General features: G+C 54.0%; 1 protein-coding gene across 5 annotated transcripts; it reads left to right on the forward strand.

The window, feature by feature from the left end:
- The first annotated feature begins 512 nt into the window (after positions 1–512).
- HYOU1 (hypoxia up-regulated 1) lies at positions 513–12,199 on the forward strand. 5 transcript variants are annotated; one of them, XM_032641839.1, is made up of 27 exons: positions 594–726; positions 1,560–1,657; positions 1,898–1,991; positions 2,170–2,248; positions 2,404–2,558; positions 2,682–2,758; positions 3,201–3,382; positions 3,627–3,742; positions 4,869–5,061; positions 5,275–5,409; positions 5,571–5,653; positions 5,741–5,873; positions 6,045–6,232; positions 6,467–6,605; positions 7,142–7,202; positions 7,360–7,439; positions 7,672–7,746; positions 7,855–8,040; positions 8,184–8,356; positions 8,436–8,523; positions 8,653–8,775; positions 8,923–9,056; positions 9,138–9,222; positions 9,871–10,111; positions 10,206–10,253; positions 10,517–10,567; positions 10,701–12,199. In XM_032641839.1, the coding sequence occupies exons 2-27, from the start codon at positions 1,567–1,569 to the stop codon at positions 10,760–10,762; spliced, it is 3,072 nt and encodes a 1,023-aa protein (XP_032497730.1). In that variant the 5' UTR covers positions 594–726; positions 1,560–1,566; the 3' UTR covers positions 10,763–12,199. The 5 variants fall into 5 exon arrangements, with proteins under 5 accessions (XP_032497732.1, XP_032497730.1, XP_032497731.1 ...); XM_032641841.1 differs by lacking the exons at positions 594–726; positions 7,672–7,746 and adding an exon at positions 513–588; XM_032641840.1 differs by lacking the exon at positions 7,672–7,746.
- The last annotated feature ends 4,131 nt before the right edge of the window (positions 12,200–16,330 follow it).

The raw sequence follows: 16,330 nt of genomic DNA on the forward strand, positions 1-16,330 counted from the left end.
ACCCATCAGCGAATATCTCTCCCTTTGGTGGCTTTAGTTTCCGCAAAGAAACAAAGGGGGGTTGAGATGGACTGAGCCAGAAGCGCAGCCATTCTCTGATTTCCAGCCAAAGCCAATACCGACCAACAAGCGAGCGCCTCTTCCGCGTGGCTGCGGAGGGGATGCCGATCTTTCCTGCTTCTCGGCCGGAGCTCCCAGATGACCAGAAGAATAGGGCCGAGCGCGAGACCGCCCGTGCGCCGACTCGCTCTAGGGACCGGTCACTCCCGACCCGGGGAGTCAAACATCGAGCGCTGCGGCGGGAAAAGTCCCGCGAGCGCACCGGGACTGACGCTGGGCCGCGTGACGTGGTCCAATCCACGGCCAGCATCGGCGGTTTTCCTCCAACTGGTTGACTGGCCCCTCCGCTGCCTCCCCGGGAGCGGCCGGAGACAGAGGAGGGGGCGGGCCTGGGACGTGGCCCAATGGGAACGCGCGCCGCGGCGGCTGGGGGCGGGGCCGGGCCCACGGCGCAGGGCCGGGCGCCGGAGGCTCCAATGAGCGCACGCCGCGTCCGGGGCCGGCTGGTTCGCTAGACGCCGCCGGGAGGTTGGTGGCTAATGTAACAGTTTGCAAAACGAGGGGAGTTGTGAAGGGCGCGGGCTTGAGGGGCGCGCTGCTGGCCTCGTGGGTCCATCGGCCGCCGCGTTTGTCCCAGAGCTGGGACCACAGGAGCGGAGGCAAGAGGTAGCGAGGGTGGGGATGGCGATGGGCACTGGCCACCCCTCCTGGAGGAGGCAGCGTGCTAGCTCCGGGGGCGGGTCGGTAGTGGGAGTGAGGGCCGCAAGAACGCCGGTGCGCTTGGCCCTGCATCTCGGTCCCCGGGGCGCCCCCACGTCTTAGAGGTGGGCCGGAACCCATTTCCGGGAGTGAGAGCCGCCGTCTTCGGCTGGTGAGGCTTAGGTGAACTCGGGGTACTCGGTACCCAACGGCGCGGAACCTTACCGTGCCAGGCACAGCGTCGGAGTAGGCAGCGGGGCCTGGTATGGGATGGAGAAGGGGAGCGGGCGGGACAACCCGAAGGGATGCTGACGATGAGACAGGCCCTTCTTCCATCCCAGCCTCCCCCAACGTCACCATCTCTCAGTTTCTGTTCAGGTCCGGCCCGGCTTTCCCCGCCAGCGGGGGAGCTCCAGGTGTAGGAAGGTAGTTGAGTCCTGGGCGGGGATCCCTGGCCGCACCCCAGGTGTCTGACAGCAGGGACAGTGCTGGGGTGCGCCAGTTGCTAATATGCTGTGGACAGAAGGCCCTGGTCTCCTTTCTCCTGTCCTGTTTCGTTTATTTAGGGATGTGGTGGCTGGCGGCCAGGATCTCTGCTGTTTCACCTGGGCTTTGTGTGGGCACTTCTGAGGATGCTGAGTGCTTGGTTCTCATTGGGAGGGAGGGGCGGGGATGTAGACTGCTCTGCCCTGGGTGAGGAGGGAGTAGGTATGAATCTTAAAGCTTCTCTGTTCTCGATGAGGTTCTGCCTCCTTCACTCAGGGCATCCAGTTACAAGTGTTGTTTTTCTCCTCCCCCAGAGACACAATGGCAGCCACCGTCAGGAGGCAGAGGCCGAGGAGGCTAGCCTGTTGGGCCTTGATGGCTGTGCTCTTGGCAGACCTGTTGGCACTGAGTGGTGTGTACCCCAACAGAGGCATCGAAAGAAATATAAATGAGTGAATGTTGGATGATACATGGTGGGAAGGCGGAAAGAAGCTGGTGGTGGGAAACTCTGGACTCTTAGGTTGCCAGACCCAGACCTTTTTCTTTGTCCATTGCTGTCTTACTTTCTCCATGGAAAGCAGTGTGCTTTGATTAGCGGGGCCTCAGGAAGTGGGGGAAGAGGGGCTAATTGACAAATCTGTTTCCCCTTCAGACACGCTGGCAGTGATGTCTGTGGACCTGGGCAGTGAGTCAATGAAGGTGGCCATTGTCAAGCCTGGAGTGCCCATGGAGATTGTCTTGAACAAGTGAGGGCGGCCGCAGGGTCGGGTGGGGAAAGGGAGTCTGCGCCCCAAGCCACAGTGTGTTCTTCGTAGTGCCCTCGGCAGACTTTGGTGTCTGCACGATTGATTGTATGTGAGGTGTTGAGGCTCCTGAGAACAAACCCTGCCATAGACACCTGGTCCCATTGTCTCTTTTCCACAGGGAGTCCCGGAGGAAAACCCCAGTGACTGTGACACTGAAAGAAAATGAAAGATTCTTTGGAGACAGTGCAGCAAGCATGGTGAGCTAGCAGCCCGCCCCCTTCCCAGAAGCACTGGGCAGAGGAGAGGAGGTAACAGACCCCGGAGTCTGTTCCCTGATCGATCTCTGAGGTAGGAGGTAGGTGATGGCCAGCTTGGGAGCCTAATACTCAGCTTCTCCTTTACCTCCTCTCAGGCCATCAAGAATCCAAAGGCTACGCTGCGATACTTCCAGCACCTCCTGGGGAAGCAGGAGAATAACCCCCACGTGGCCCTTTACAGAGCTCGTTTCCCCGAGCATGAGCTGGGCTTCGACCCACAGAGGCAGACTGTGTACTTCCAAATCAGCCCGTGAGTGCCCTGCTGGGCAGGGTGGGCTCGGCGGGCCTGATGGGGTCCCCGTTGGCATGTGCTCACCATTGTCCTTGCCTGGATGCCTGGCTTTCCTTGCCTCTACCTGCTTCCTTCCCCCAGGCAGCTGCAGTTCTCACCTGAGGAGGTCCTGAGCATGCTTCTCAATTACTCCCGTTCTCTGGCTGAAGATTTTGCAGGTGAGCAGCCAAGATGGGGCCAGTGGTAGCCAGGTTCCCTAGGGACTCAAATAGAGGTAGTTTTGCCTCCCAGGGAATATTTGGCAACGTCTGATGACATTTTTGGTTGTCACAACTGGGGAGCTACTGCTACTGGCATCTACCAAGTAGAAGCCAGGGGTGCTGCCAGACATCCTAGACTGCACAGGCCCGCCCCCCAAACCAAAGAATTATCTGGCCCAGAGACTTCCCTGGCAGTCCGGTGGTTAAGACTCCATGCTTCTACTGCAGGGGGCACGGGTTTGATCCCTGGCGGGGGAACTAAGGTCCTGCGTGCCGCACAGTGCCACCAAGAAAAAAAGAGAGAGAATTATCTGGCCCAAAACATCAATTGTGCTGAGACTGGGAAACCCTCCGCTAAGGTCTGAAGCTGGTGGGGACTCTGTTCTGTTGTCCCCTGTAGAGCAGCCCATCAAGGATGCAGTGATCACCGTGCCAGCCTTCTTCAATCAGGCTGAGCGCCGAGCTGTGCTGCAGGCTGCGCGCATGGCTGGCCTCAAAGTGCTGCAGCTCATCAACGACAACACTGCCACTGCCCTCAGCTATGGTGTCTTCCGCCGGAAAGATATCAACAGCACTGCCCAGGTGAGCCAGGGAGGAACTGCTGACCGGACCTGCAGGGTGGCCGAGTCTGATGGTGGAGGCCATGTGGCTCATTTTGCATCTTGTTTCCGTGGCTGGCCCTTGACAAAATGAGGCAACGGCCCTCGGCCCCTTTTGGAGCTGTTTGGCTTTCACTTGAGAGTTGGTGCAGCCCCTTGCAGGCAGGGGGGCAGGCACCCTGGAGTTGAATAAGGTTCCTGTGACGGTGGCCTTGATGTCTCTACAGAATATCATGTTCTATGACATGGGCGCAGGTAGCACCGTGTGCACCATCGTGACCTACCAGACGGTGAAGACTAAGGACGCAGGGATGCAGCCACAGCTGCAGATCCGGGGAGTGGGGTAAGTGGATGCTGGGAGGAGGGCTGCTTGCCGAGATACCCTCGGGTCAGGGGTTTCTTCTCAGAGGGGCAGCTGCCTCACTTTCCCGCTCCCTGCAGGAAAGCTCTCCTGGTTAAAGCATCAGTCATCATAGGTTACCTCTCCCAAAGAGCAAGGGGTAGATGGAAATTGGGGGAGGACAGTTCGGGAAGATTGAAGGGCAGGGAACGTCCCAAGCTGCTTCTGAGGAAATCCACAAGGCCATAGGCCATATGTGGAGTGTCAGATTCAATTATTTTTTTGTTCTTGTCATTCCCAGTTTACTTATCACTGGCGTTATCTTATTTCATGAACCCATTCTTTCCTGCCCATCTTTACTGCTTCTATGCTAGTCCAAACCACCATCGCCTCTTACCTGCAGAATTGAAGGTCTCCCCGCTGCCAGTGTGGCCTCCCTCCAGTTCTTTCCTCCGCATCTCAGCCAGAGGGTTCTTTTCAAAATGCCAACCTGACTGTATCTCGTTTCTTTAAAAACCCTACAGTGGCTTCAAACCTTTGCCTTGGCCTATGAGGCTGTGCCTGTGTGCTCCCGGGCTCCTCCTGCTTGGCTCTGACCCTGAACCTCTTGCTCTTTGAGCTCCAGCCATCCTTGCCCTCCATGGAACTCACACACCACACTCTCTCTCACCTCACAGTTTTTATGCATGCTTTTCCCTCTGTCTAGAATGTTCTTTCCTCTTCACCTAGTTAATCTCAACTCATCCTTCAGGTTTCAGCACAAGCATCACTTATTCACAGAACTTTTCCTGACTTCCCTAAATAGCTGAAATTTTCCATATATATGTTTAGTGGTGGTGTTTGTCTCTCTGTTATAGCACATAGGTTGGTTAAAATTTCACATTTATATGATTATCTGGTTGCTGGATTATAAACTCTTTGACAACAGGGGGCTTGTCTTGTCTTTTTCTTCTCACAGTTGCATCTCCAGAGACAAATACATAGTTTGATGCCCAGTAGGTGCAGTTGAATGAATGGGCAGATGCCTGTCACTGTGAGGTGTCAGCCGTGTGGGTGAAGGCCAGGTTCTGTGCAGGTGAAGGAGCCCTGTGTGTTCCTCATGCTTTTCCCTGTTCCCTTTCCTGCACAGGTTTGACCGCACCCTGGGGGGCCTGGAAATGGAGCTCCGGCTGCGTGAGCACCTGGCCGGGATTTTCAACGAGCAGCGCAAGGGCCAGAGAGCGAAGGACGTGCGGGAGAACCCCCGCGCTATGGCCAAGCTGCTGCGTGAGGCCAATCGACTCAAGACCATCCTGAGTGCCAATGCCGATCACATGGCCCAGGTGCTCACGTGTGCTGCTTGAGGGCAAATATTCCCCACCCAGAGGGTGGAGGATCGCGCCACCCTGAGCCAGACTCCTTGTGCCTGGTGTGGCCCATCCCTTCTTCCTGTGCTTCCTTCCACCCTCCCAAAGTCCTGTTCCCTTGGTGTCTTACCTGCTCACTCAGAGAGCAGGACCTGGGTGAGAACTCTGACCCTCCTCATCCTCCCGCAGATCGAGGGCCTGATGGACGATGTGGATTTCAAGACGAAGGTGACTCGGGCAGAGTTTGAAGAGCTGTGTGCAGACCTGTTTGAGCGGGTGCCTGGGCCCGTGCAGCAGGCCCTGCAGAGTGCCGAGATGAAGCTGGTGAGGGGGTCGTCGAGGAGGGCATGGCGGGGAGGCAGGTGGGATAGAAAGTGATGAGGTGGCAGGAAGGAGGGAGCGGGAACATCAGGGAGGAGTCGGTGCTGAGGAGGGGGGTTAACTCGTGCTGACCCATCCATCTCCCATTCTTTCTCCCCCTGCAGGATGAGATTGAGCAGGTCATCCTAGTGGGTGGGGCCACTCGGGTGCCCAAAGTTCAGGAGGTGCTGCTGAAGGCTGTGGGCAAGTGAGTGTGGGGGGCTGGAGGGCTGAGTGGGGGCGGGCCAGGCTGGGAGCTGCAGGTGGATGGTGCTGAGGCTTGGGGTGCTCACAGGGAGGAGCTGGGCAAGAACATCAACGCCGATGAAGCCGCCGCCATGGGGGCTGTGTACCAGGCAGCGGCGCTCAGCAAAGCCTTCAAGGTGAAGCCATTCGTTGTCCGAGACGCGGCCATCTACCCCATCCTGGTGAGTAAGCCTGTCTGATGGGGTGACAGGCTCCCTTTACCTCTCCCAGGGCCGTCTCCCCTGCCTCCTCTAGACTGTCCGTCTGTCTCCCTGCCATTGGTGTTCCCCGCCCTTCTTCCCCGAGACCCTCCTCTGCTCCTCCAGCGTACCTCCCCTCTGCCTGCCGCGTAGGTGGAGTTCACGAGGGAAGTGGAGGAGGAGCCTGGAGTTCGCAGCCTGAAGCACAATAAGCGTGTCCTCTTCTGCCGGATGGGGCCCTACCCTCAACGCAAAGTCATCACCTTTAACCGCTACAACCATGACTTCAACTTCCACATCAACTATGGTGACCTGGGCTTCCTGGGGCCTGAGGATCTTCGGTGAGGGGGTGGGGCAGGGAGAGGGCTCCAGGGAGGGAGGGTTTGGGGTCTGAGGGGGACACAGGGGAAGCAGGCTGTGGGCTTGGTCTTGGGGTTGGGCTGAGCTTCTCCTCCGGGAGGAGCTTCCATCCTGAGGGTGTCCTCAGGGAGGGCCCCGCATCTCGTGCTGGGAGGCTGTGTAGGCTAGAGCTGGAGGGGGGGGCTCCCCTTAACGGCTCTCTCCTCCCCACCCAGGGTATTTGGCTCCCAGAATCTGACCACGGTGAAGCTAAAAGGTGTGGGTGAGAGCTTCAAGAAGTATCCCGACTATGAGTCAAAGGGTATCAAGGCTCATTTCAACCTGGATGAGAGTGGCGTGCTCAGCCTAGACAGGGTGAGAGCAGGAGACCCCGTGTGCAGGGCGGGGGCCCAGGCCCCAGCAGCCTTTTCCAGAGCAGTTCCTCATGGTATTAGAACGTGATAAACGAAATAGGTTCTGGAGTTGGGTAAACCTTAGGTTAAACAAAGCTAACCTGGGACCTGGTATGGGCCGTCTCAGAGCCTGTAAATGCTCGTGGATGTTATAAGTTTCAGGATCTGTAGAACGGTTGAGGAACCTGTTTTTAAAGAACGGTTCTGGGGGTCAATATCTTTTAGAACATACTGGGGCAGTAACGGCCCATTCGGTTGAGTGGAGAAGTGTGAGGGTGGGCGGAGGAGGAGCTACGGTCCCCTCCTGAAAGGGCTCATAATCAACAGGGCTGGCGGTGACTCCATCCGAGAGCCCGTAGAAGGAGGCCGGTGAGAGAACAGGCTGGCACACCTGGAAGTCACTTGGCTGTGCCTCAGCAATCACCCGCCAGGCAGGATGCTTGTGGGGAAAAGGTGTTTTAGCGTGTGCATTTCTTCACCTTGGATCCCTGTCTTCAGGTGGAGTCTGTGTTTGAGACGCTGGTGGAGGACAGCCCGGAAGAGGAATCTACTCTGACCAGTAAGATGAGGGTGCATACACGTGTGTGTGTGTGTGTGTGTCTGTGAGAGGGTGTACTTGTGTGCATTTCGGGGAGGTGGGCGGGCCATGCCCTTAGGGTTGGGGGTGGAGTCAATGGTGTGGTCCCCTTTAAGTCTTTGGGTTTTCTTCTTTCTAGAACTTGGCAACACCATCTCCAGCCTGTTTGGAGGTGGCACCACACAAGATACTAAAGAGAATGGTACTGACACTGTCCAGGTAAGGCCAGGATGGAGCCAAGGGAGCATGGAGGATGGTGCATGGGACCAGGCGGAGGCAGCAGGGACAGGGGGTTGGAGTGGGCATCTCAGCTGCCTAGGATGTGATAGACCTACCCCTCCTCTCAGCCCAGGCCGAGTTCACCACACCCTCCTCTGGACTCTGAGCCATCCCTGTGCTTGAGCTCCAAGGCCCACCCTCATCTCCAAACGCTTTTCCTTTGTCCAGCTAGACTGCTGCAGTCCAGATGCCTGCTGCCAATTTCCATACAGTCGTCTTCTGTCTCCCCCAAGCTGTGTCATGGGCGGTGAGCCCCTCAAAGCAGAGCCATGGGGACCTGGCATTGCCGAACCAGTCCTGATCCCTAGGCTCTGCTAGTGACTATTGTGGGTGGGCGTGTCTGTTTGTTTCCCAGGAGGAGGAGGAGGGGCCTGCTGAGGGGAGCAAGGCTGAGCCTGGAGAGCAAGCAGAGCCCAGGGAGGAAGCTGAGGCCCCAACAGATGACACCTCTCCACCCCCACCCCCTGAGCCTAAGGGGGATGCAGCCTCTGAGGGAGAAAAGGCCGCAGAGAAAGACAAAGGGGAAAAGCCCGAGGCCCAGGTGAGCTCTGGGCAGAGTGAGGCCAGCCTGAACCCAGTGGTTAATGGGACAGGTGCCTGCGTTGCTTCTTGGCCCCCAGAGCCCTGCCTGTGGAGGGTAGAAAGGCCAACACTTTCCCTGACATCTTGGTCTCTTCACCCCAGAAGCCAAATGAGAAGGGTGAGGCAGGGGCTGAGGGTGTCCCTCCAGCCCCGGAGGAAGAAAAGAAGCAGAAGCCGGCCCGGAAGCAGAGAATGGTGGAGGAGATCGGGGTGGAGCTGGTAGTCCTGGACCTGCCTGACTTGCGCCAGGATGAGCTGGCCCGCTCGGCCCAGAAGTGAGTAAAGGCTGCGAGTGCGCGGAGGGTGCCCAGGGTGTGGAATGGAGCCCCTCATGCCTGCCGCCCCTGTCCACAGACTCCAGGACCTGACGCTCCGGGACTTAGAGAAGCAGGAACGGGAAAAAGCAGCCAACAGCTTGGAAGCATTCATCTTTGAGACACAGGTTGGTCGGGTGGGAAGCACACCTGCCCCAGGCCCTGTGTCTGGGGCTGGGGAGCAGGGAGGGGGTCCAGCTCCATGAGCCTTGCCCCCAGGGCCTGCTGCATGCTTGCGCTCTTGTGCACCTCCCCAGGACAAGCTGTACCAGCCTGAGTATCAGGAAGTGTCTACCGAGGAGCAGCGTGAGGACATCTCTGGGAGACTCCATGCCGCGTCCACCTGGCTGGAGGATGAGGGCTTTGGGGCCACCACAGTGGTGAGGGACCTCCCAGGACATGGTGGGCCGGATGGGAAAGGGAGGAGCGCTGGGGTGCGAGGCCATAACGAAGGATGCAGGGCTGGCTCCAGGGCTGACATGTCATCCCCTCAACCCTCTGCCCTCTCCCTTCCCCACATCCATCAGATGTTGAAGGAGAAGCTGGCCGAGCTGAGGAAGCTGTGCCAAGGCTTGTTTTTTCGGGTGGAAGAGCGCAAGAAGTGGCCCGAACGGCTGTCTGCCCTCGATAACCTCCTCAACCATTCCAGCATGTTCCTCACGTGAGCGGCCCCTTCGCTTTTCTTCGTCATTCAGTCCCGCCCTGTCCCCTCCTGGACTGATGGTCTCCTCTCTGGCTGCAGGGGGGCCCGGCTCATCCCAGAGATGGACCAGATCTTCACGGAGGTGGAGATGACAACGTTAGAGAAAGTCATCAACGAGACCTGGGTAATCCCCGTGTAAATACTTAACTGGAGACTTACCTGGTGAGGTGGGCTGTCTTAGGCAGCGTGGGAGATGCGGAGAAACGGAGAGCTGGCAGCCTCTGCGTCCGGGCTTGGCAGCTAATCCGGAAGGCAGAAGATGGTTGCGTTTGAGGCCGTGTTGGATTAGTCCCAGACTAGAGTCATAGCCATGAGTCGTCAACCAGATGAGCGACAGAGCCCATCCCCGTGAGGTTAGAGAAACCTGCTTTGAGGAGCTGGGACTTGAGCTGGATGCAGAAGGTGGGCCAGGGTTTGGGGAGGTGAGAATGACTTGTCATGAGAAGCAGAAACTGTTTTGGATGTGGGGACGTTTTTTTTTTTTGAGCCAGAGCTCAGAAGTGGAGAGATAAGGAGAAAATAATTAAGAGGTTCAGCTGTAGTTAGTCCATAGTAATAGGATGTAAGCCAGAAAGGTGGAGTTTGGGACTCCCATGTGGAGAGTCCCGAATGGCATTCTGAGGGGTCTGCTTACTTCTGGGGCTGACGGCCACGGGCAGCAGTGATTTGGGGTCTGAGGGAAGAGCCTGTGGTTGGTTGGGGGGTGTATTTCACCTGGGACAGAGGCGTCTGCCATCTCCGTGGCTGGCTCTGAGCCTGTCCTCGCCCACAGGCCTGGAAGAATGCAACCGTGGCCGAGCAGGCCAAGCTTCCTGCCACAGAGAAGCCCGTGTTGCTCTCAAAAGACATCGAGGCCAAGATGATGGCCCTGGACCGAGAGGTGCAGTATCTGCTCAATAAGGCCAAGTTTGCCAAGCCCCGGCCCCGGCCCAAGGACAAGAATGGGACCCGGGCAGAGCCTCCCCTCAATGCCAGTGCCAGTGACCAGGGGGACAAGGTCATCCCTCCAGCAGGTGAGGGCAGGGTGCCTGGTTCCAGGTGCTACAGGGCAGCAAGAAGCTTTCCTTTCCCTCCTGGGACTACATTTTCCTCCTGGTTTCCCTCCAGGCCAGACTGAAGATGCAAAGCCCATCTCAGAGCCTGAGCAAGAGACTCGTGAGTTGGGGGAAACTGATTGGGAATACGGGCATCACTTAGCCGAGGGGTCGGCAAACTTGCAGGTACAGCCTCTTTGCAGACGGCCTGTGAGCAGTGAACGGCCTTAGAAGGTTATTTCCAAAAACAAAATATGGAAAGAGACCTAGTGTGGCTCACAAATCCTAAAATATTTACTATCTGGCTCTTTGCAGGAAAAGTTTGCCATCCCCTCCGTTAGCCCCTTCCTTTGCAGACACTAACCCATTCCTTCCCGAAAGCAGGATCTGAACCGGCAGACTCTGAACCTCTGGAGTTAGGGGGTCCCGCAGCAGGTGAGGGCAGAGTGGGAGATGGGGGGTACCGGGAAGCCTAGCAGGGTCTGGGGGGAGATGCCTGCCCAGAACTGGGCCCGTTCCCTCCATCTCACTTGCTTTTGTTCCTTTGCTCTCCCCCAACTCCCACCAGAATCTGAACAGAAGGAGCAGCCTACAGGACAGAAGCCAACTTTGAAGAATGATGAACTATAACCCCCGCCTCCCAGTTCCCCACTCCTCCCCGCCCCCTTCTCTTACCACCTCTATTTATTAAACACCAAGGGCTGGGGGAGGGGTTGGTCCCGCCCTCAGAGGCTTAAGTTCCTCTTCTCTCACCTGTGATTGGAGGTGTGGAGAAGGGGGAGGAAGGGACAGCTCACCAGTTCTTCTGGAGTAGTTCTGTGGTTAAAACTGAAATTGTTCCGTTCCCCAATCCCACCTTCTGGTTCCCTACCCATCCAGGCCCTAGTTTGGGAAAAATCACTATTAGGTCTTAATTCTTCGCCTGTGGGTAGGTGAGAGGATGGCCATCGGTAGTTGGTTGACAGACCTGGTAGTGGGAAGGGTGTCCTGGCTTATTAGAGGGTCTCCAGTCTTTTCTGGTCATCCTTCCCTCCCTCCCTCCCTCCTCCACCACGAGATCAATGCCACACAGGCCAGTGTCTGCAGAGCCTTGGTTACCAGGTTTGATTTCTGAGCGCCTGTCTGTGCTCTTGCCTCCTCCAGGGTTTTTTCTCTAAAAACCCCCGCCCCCATGCCTCCTCCCCGTGGGTCTCCTTGGCTTCCTCTTGCAAGTTGGGCAGTCCTCTGCCTCTAGGCCAGAGCCCTTCCATCTGGACTGCCTAAGTCAATCTAGGTCGACTCCCACCCACACGTACAACCCCCGGTGGCCAGAGTAGGCAGGGAGAACGTAAAGAAGGGAATCCAGCTGCCTCTCCAGGGAGTGAGATGTGTGAAAACCCTGTAGCTCCCCAGCCTGTGGACTCTTGGGCCTAGGAAGGCTGTGTGCAGTGGCTGGCACAGGATGCCAGCGTCCTGCAAGCACTGTTGAAAACTGCATCTTCCTAGTAGCCTGGTACTCATTGGCCCTTTGACTTCCTGCCCCCATTCTCTCCGCTTCTGTTCTGCCCTCTCAGAGCCTTTCCCTCACTTCCTGGCCCCCGGGCTGACCAAAATGTGCTTTCTACTGTGAGCCCCTGTCCTAAGACCCTGGGGGCAGGAGAGACCATGGCGTAAATGTAAAAATGCCACCTGGCTCTGTTGGAGGCAGGCCTTGTGGGGGGAAGGAAGAGGGTACAGGTTGGCCTTTCTTATTAATGTGTTGCTCTGCTGGGATGGGGGCCTTTTACCCACCACACTGGTATTGGGCAGCCTGCCCTCCAGGATCCCATCTGTAGCAGGGGCCAGGGCTGCCACCCCAACTCCCAGGACAAGGGGGAGCCTGCTTGTGTCTGTCTCTTGTGTTGTTTTCCTCTTTTTTTTTTCTTTTTTTTGCCACATTGGCAGAAATGTGACCCAGGTGTCCTACCCTGTCCTGTATGTTTGAGTTGTTTCACTAGCAGTTGAGGCTGGTTGGACAGCTTTGAGTCAAGTTGTACTTTGCTCCATTGTTAATTGAAAAGCTGTTTCAATAAAATATTTTCTACAGTTTTTTGTGCTGTGAATTTTTAAAAATATGTTTATTTCTTGAATATAAATAATGCATGTCTATAATGGAAAATTTGGAAGGTAGAAGTTGGAATAACAAAATTGCCTATAATACTACCACCAAAACATCATTAACATTTTAGACTTAGATTTTTAGACTTTTTAGACATTTTAGACTTACATTTAGATTCATGTATGTAATTTTTCTTCATGAGAACAAAACTGGTTTTATTTTTACCCTGACGTCATTTGGATCCCTATATTCCAGCTATTTTTAGGTAATAATCCATTTTTAAGGTAACAACCTCATTTTACAAATAAGAAATCAGCAGTTCATAGAGGTTCAGAGGTCCAAGGAATCAAAGGTATTAGGTGACTCAGCTAGGTTTGAACTTAATTCTGACCCAATAACCCTTGCGTTATTACCCTGATACAAGAATGTGTTGCTAGAGCTTCATTACTCGTAGCACAGTTAATTTGGGTTGTTCCTGTTATAACGGAGCCATGTTTTACCAAAGGAAAATCATTGTAATCATTAATTATTATTAACAACGGCCTCTTTTTTTTTTTTTTTTTTTTTTTTTGGTTGCACCAGGTCTTAGTTGAGGCAGGTGGGCTACTTAGTTGTGCAAGCTCTTAGTTGTGGCATGCACGTGGGATCTAGTTCCCTGACCAGGGATTGAACCTGAGTCCCCTGTTTTGGGAGCGTGGGGTCTTATCCACTGTGCCACCAGGGAAGTCCCTAGTCTTAATCAATCACGCGTCTAAGCAGTTGAATAAAAAACTGACCATGAAGTTTATGTTTTTCTCTAAAGGTTGAACAATTTAGACAAGTTTTGAACCTGCAAGTCTCTTTTTGTTTCCCAATAGACTTTTTTTAAGGGCAGTTTTAGTTTCACAGCAAAATTGAGCAGAAAGTACACAGTTCCTATATACCCTCTGGCTCCATACATACTCAGCCAACCCCAGTATCAACATCCCACACCAGAGGGACGTTTGTTATGATCTATGAACCTACACATCATTATCACCCAAAGTTTACATTAGGGTTTACTCTTGGCATTGTGCATTCTTTGGGTTCTGACACATGGATAATGAAACGTATCCGTTAACATGTCATACAGAGTACTTTCACTGCTCTAAAAATCCTCTGTGGCCTGCAAATCCATCCCTCCCTCCCCTTTAACTCCTGGCAACCACAGATCTTTTTACTGTCTCCATAGTTGTGCCCTTTCCAGAATGTCATGTAGTTGGAGTCATACAGTATGTAGTCTTTCCAGGTTGGTTTCTTTCGCTTAGTAACATGAATTTAAGGTTCCTCAATGTCTTTTCATGGCTTGATAGCGCATTTATTTTTATTTATCTTTATTTTTGGCTGTGTTGGGTCTTCGTTGCTGCCCACAGGCTTTCTCTAGTTGCGGCGAGCGGGGTCTACTCTTCGTTGCAGTGCACAGGCTTCTCATTGCGGTGGCTTCCCTTGTTGCAGAGCACGGGCTCTAGGTGCGTGGGTTTCAGTAGTTGTGGCACGCGGGCTCAGTAGTTGTGGCATGCGGGCTCAGTAGTTGTGGCTCACGGTCTCTAGAGCACAGTCCCAGTACTTGTGGTGCATGGGCTTAGTTGCTCCACGGCATGTGGGATCCTCCCGGACCAGGGCTCGAACCTGTGTCCCCTGCATTGGCAGGCGGATTCTTAACCATTGCTCCACCAGGGAAGTCCCATGGGAGGAGGGAGGGGTTTTGATGCCGAAAGCTCAGCTTCTCTGTACACTGGTGCCAAATCAAATCTTGGAGACAAGACTTTTGGGTGAAGTAGAAAAGGATATCTTTATTACTTTGCCAGGCAAAGGGGGATACGGCGGGCTCCTGCCTCGAAAAACTATGTGTCCCAGCCCAGGAGGATTTGATGAGGAGTTTTATGACAATAGTTCCCAAGGGTGGGGTTGCTGACAAGATTAGGGTGCAGGGTCTCAGAGTCTCAGGTGCTTGGTCTCCTAATCTTGATGAGCTTCTCTGGTCCCTTTAATCTTGTCTCAGGTGGTTTCTTGGCTGCTCCTCTCTTGATTAGTAACTGTTTGAAGCTGCCCTTTGGAACTCAGGGAAGGTCATGGAGGCTGGAGTCTTGCCTACAAGAAACGGGGGACAAAAAGGCCTCCGTGCCCGGGAGCCCCACAAGGCCCCGCTTGGTTTCAGTTTCTAGTATCTAATGGACAGGTGTCAAGGATGCTGCTAAACATCCTACAATGGACAGGACAACCCCCACTACGAAGAATTCCCAGCCCCAAATGTCAATAGTGCTGATGTTGAGAAGCCCTGATTTAAATTCCCAGATATTATCTTCCTTCAATTCTTTGCTAATGTGTGTGGGAAGCAGCATCGTTCATTGATTAAGAATATGGGTTTTAGGGCTTCACTGGTGGCGCAGTGGTTGGGAGTCCGGCTGCCGATACAGGGGACACGGGTTCGTGCCCCGGTCCGCAAGGATTCCACATGCCGCGGAGCGGCTGGGCCCGTGAGCCATGGCCGCTGAGCCTGCGCGTCCGGAGCCTGTGCTCCGCAACGGAAGAGGCCACAACAGGGAGAGGCCCGCGTACCGCAAAAAAACAAAAAAGAATATGGGTTTTAGGAACTGGGCTGCTGGCTGTTCCTGAAACAAATCTTTTGGCTTTGATCTTTCTTACCTTTTTAAAGAAAGATGAGGGACTTCTCTGGTGGTTCAGTGGGTAAGACGCTGCGCTTCCAGTGCTTCCACTGCAGGGGGCGCGGGTTCGATCCCTGGTCAGGGAAACTAAGATCCCACATGCCCCATGGCCAAAACTAAAAAAAAATTAAAGGAATATAAGACCCAAGCTTGGATGATTTCTAAAACCAACACAGTATTGCCAACCTGATAGATAAAAAGTGGCATCAGGGTTTCCCTGGTGGCACAGTCATTACGATGAATCCGCTGCCAATGCAGGGGACACAGATTTGCGCCCTGGTCCGGGAAAACCCCACATAACGCGGAGGAACTAAGCCTGTGTGTCACAACTACTGAGCTTGCGCTTTAGAGCCCACGAGCCACAATTACTGAAGCCCACGCGCCTAGAGCCTGTGCTCCACAACAAGAGAAGCCACTGCAATGAGAAGCCTGCGCACCGTAACCAAGGGTAGCCCCTGCTCGTCACAACTAGAGAAAGCCCACGCACAGCAACAAAGACCCAACGCAGCCAAAAAGAAAAGAAAAGAAAAGAAAAGTGGCATCAATTTATTTCATGATTGAGGTTGAGCATCTTATTTAAGAGCTCTTTATAGAAAGGGTAGACAGCAGAAGCAAGAACTACAATCCTGCATCCTGTGGAACAAAAACCACATTCACAGAAAGATAGACAAGATAAAAAGGCAGAGGGCTATGTACCAGATGAAGGAACAAGATAAAACCCAAGAAAAACAACTAAATGAAGTGGAGATAGGCAACGTTCCAGAAAAAGAATTCAAAATAACGATAGTGGGGCTTCCCTGGTGGCGCAGTGGTTGAGAGTCCGCCTGCCGATGCAGGGGACACGGGTTCGTGCCCCGGTCCGGGAAGATCCCACGTGCCGCGGAGCGGCTGGGCCCGTGAGCCATGGCCGCTGAGCCTGCGCGTCTGGAGCCTGTGCTCCGCAACGGGAGAGGCCGCAACAGTCAGAGGCCCGCGTAACGCAAAAAAAAAAAAAAAAAAAAATGACACTAGTAAACCTACTACTACATGTCAATGTAAATAATATATTCTTATGAAAAATAATTATATTTTAAGAATTGTGAGAACAGTAGGATTATTTTACATTTTTGTGAATCTCTTTGGTGTCTGACTTAAAAGAAGATCACTGTATCCTCATATCTGCTTCTGCATTCAAGCTGCTGCCTATGTTGTTTTGGTTGAAGTATATGAAGAACCTCCAGCTTCACACAGGTATGAGGTTGGCAAGGGAGAAATAGTTTAATAATAGCCTTTTCAGATATTTGTGAATATTCTTTTTTGGTACTACACAAAATTAGCAGGTGGTAGTTTCTTAAAGATTAGTTGCAATGTGGAATCCGAAACCAAGTCAATGAACTTTTCATATCCTGTCAAGTTAAAACCTACTGGTCTATCTTGCACTTTGAATGGATCTTTTAA

Source organism: Phocoena sinus, chromosome 8, assembly GCF_008692025.1.
Source record: "Phocoena sinus isolate mPhoSin1 chromosome 8, mPhoSin1.pri, whole genome shotgun sequence".
Classification (NCBI taxonomy): Eukaryota; Metazoa; Chordata; class Mammalia; order Artiodactyla; family Phocoenidae; genus Phocoena; species Phocoena sinus.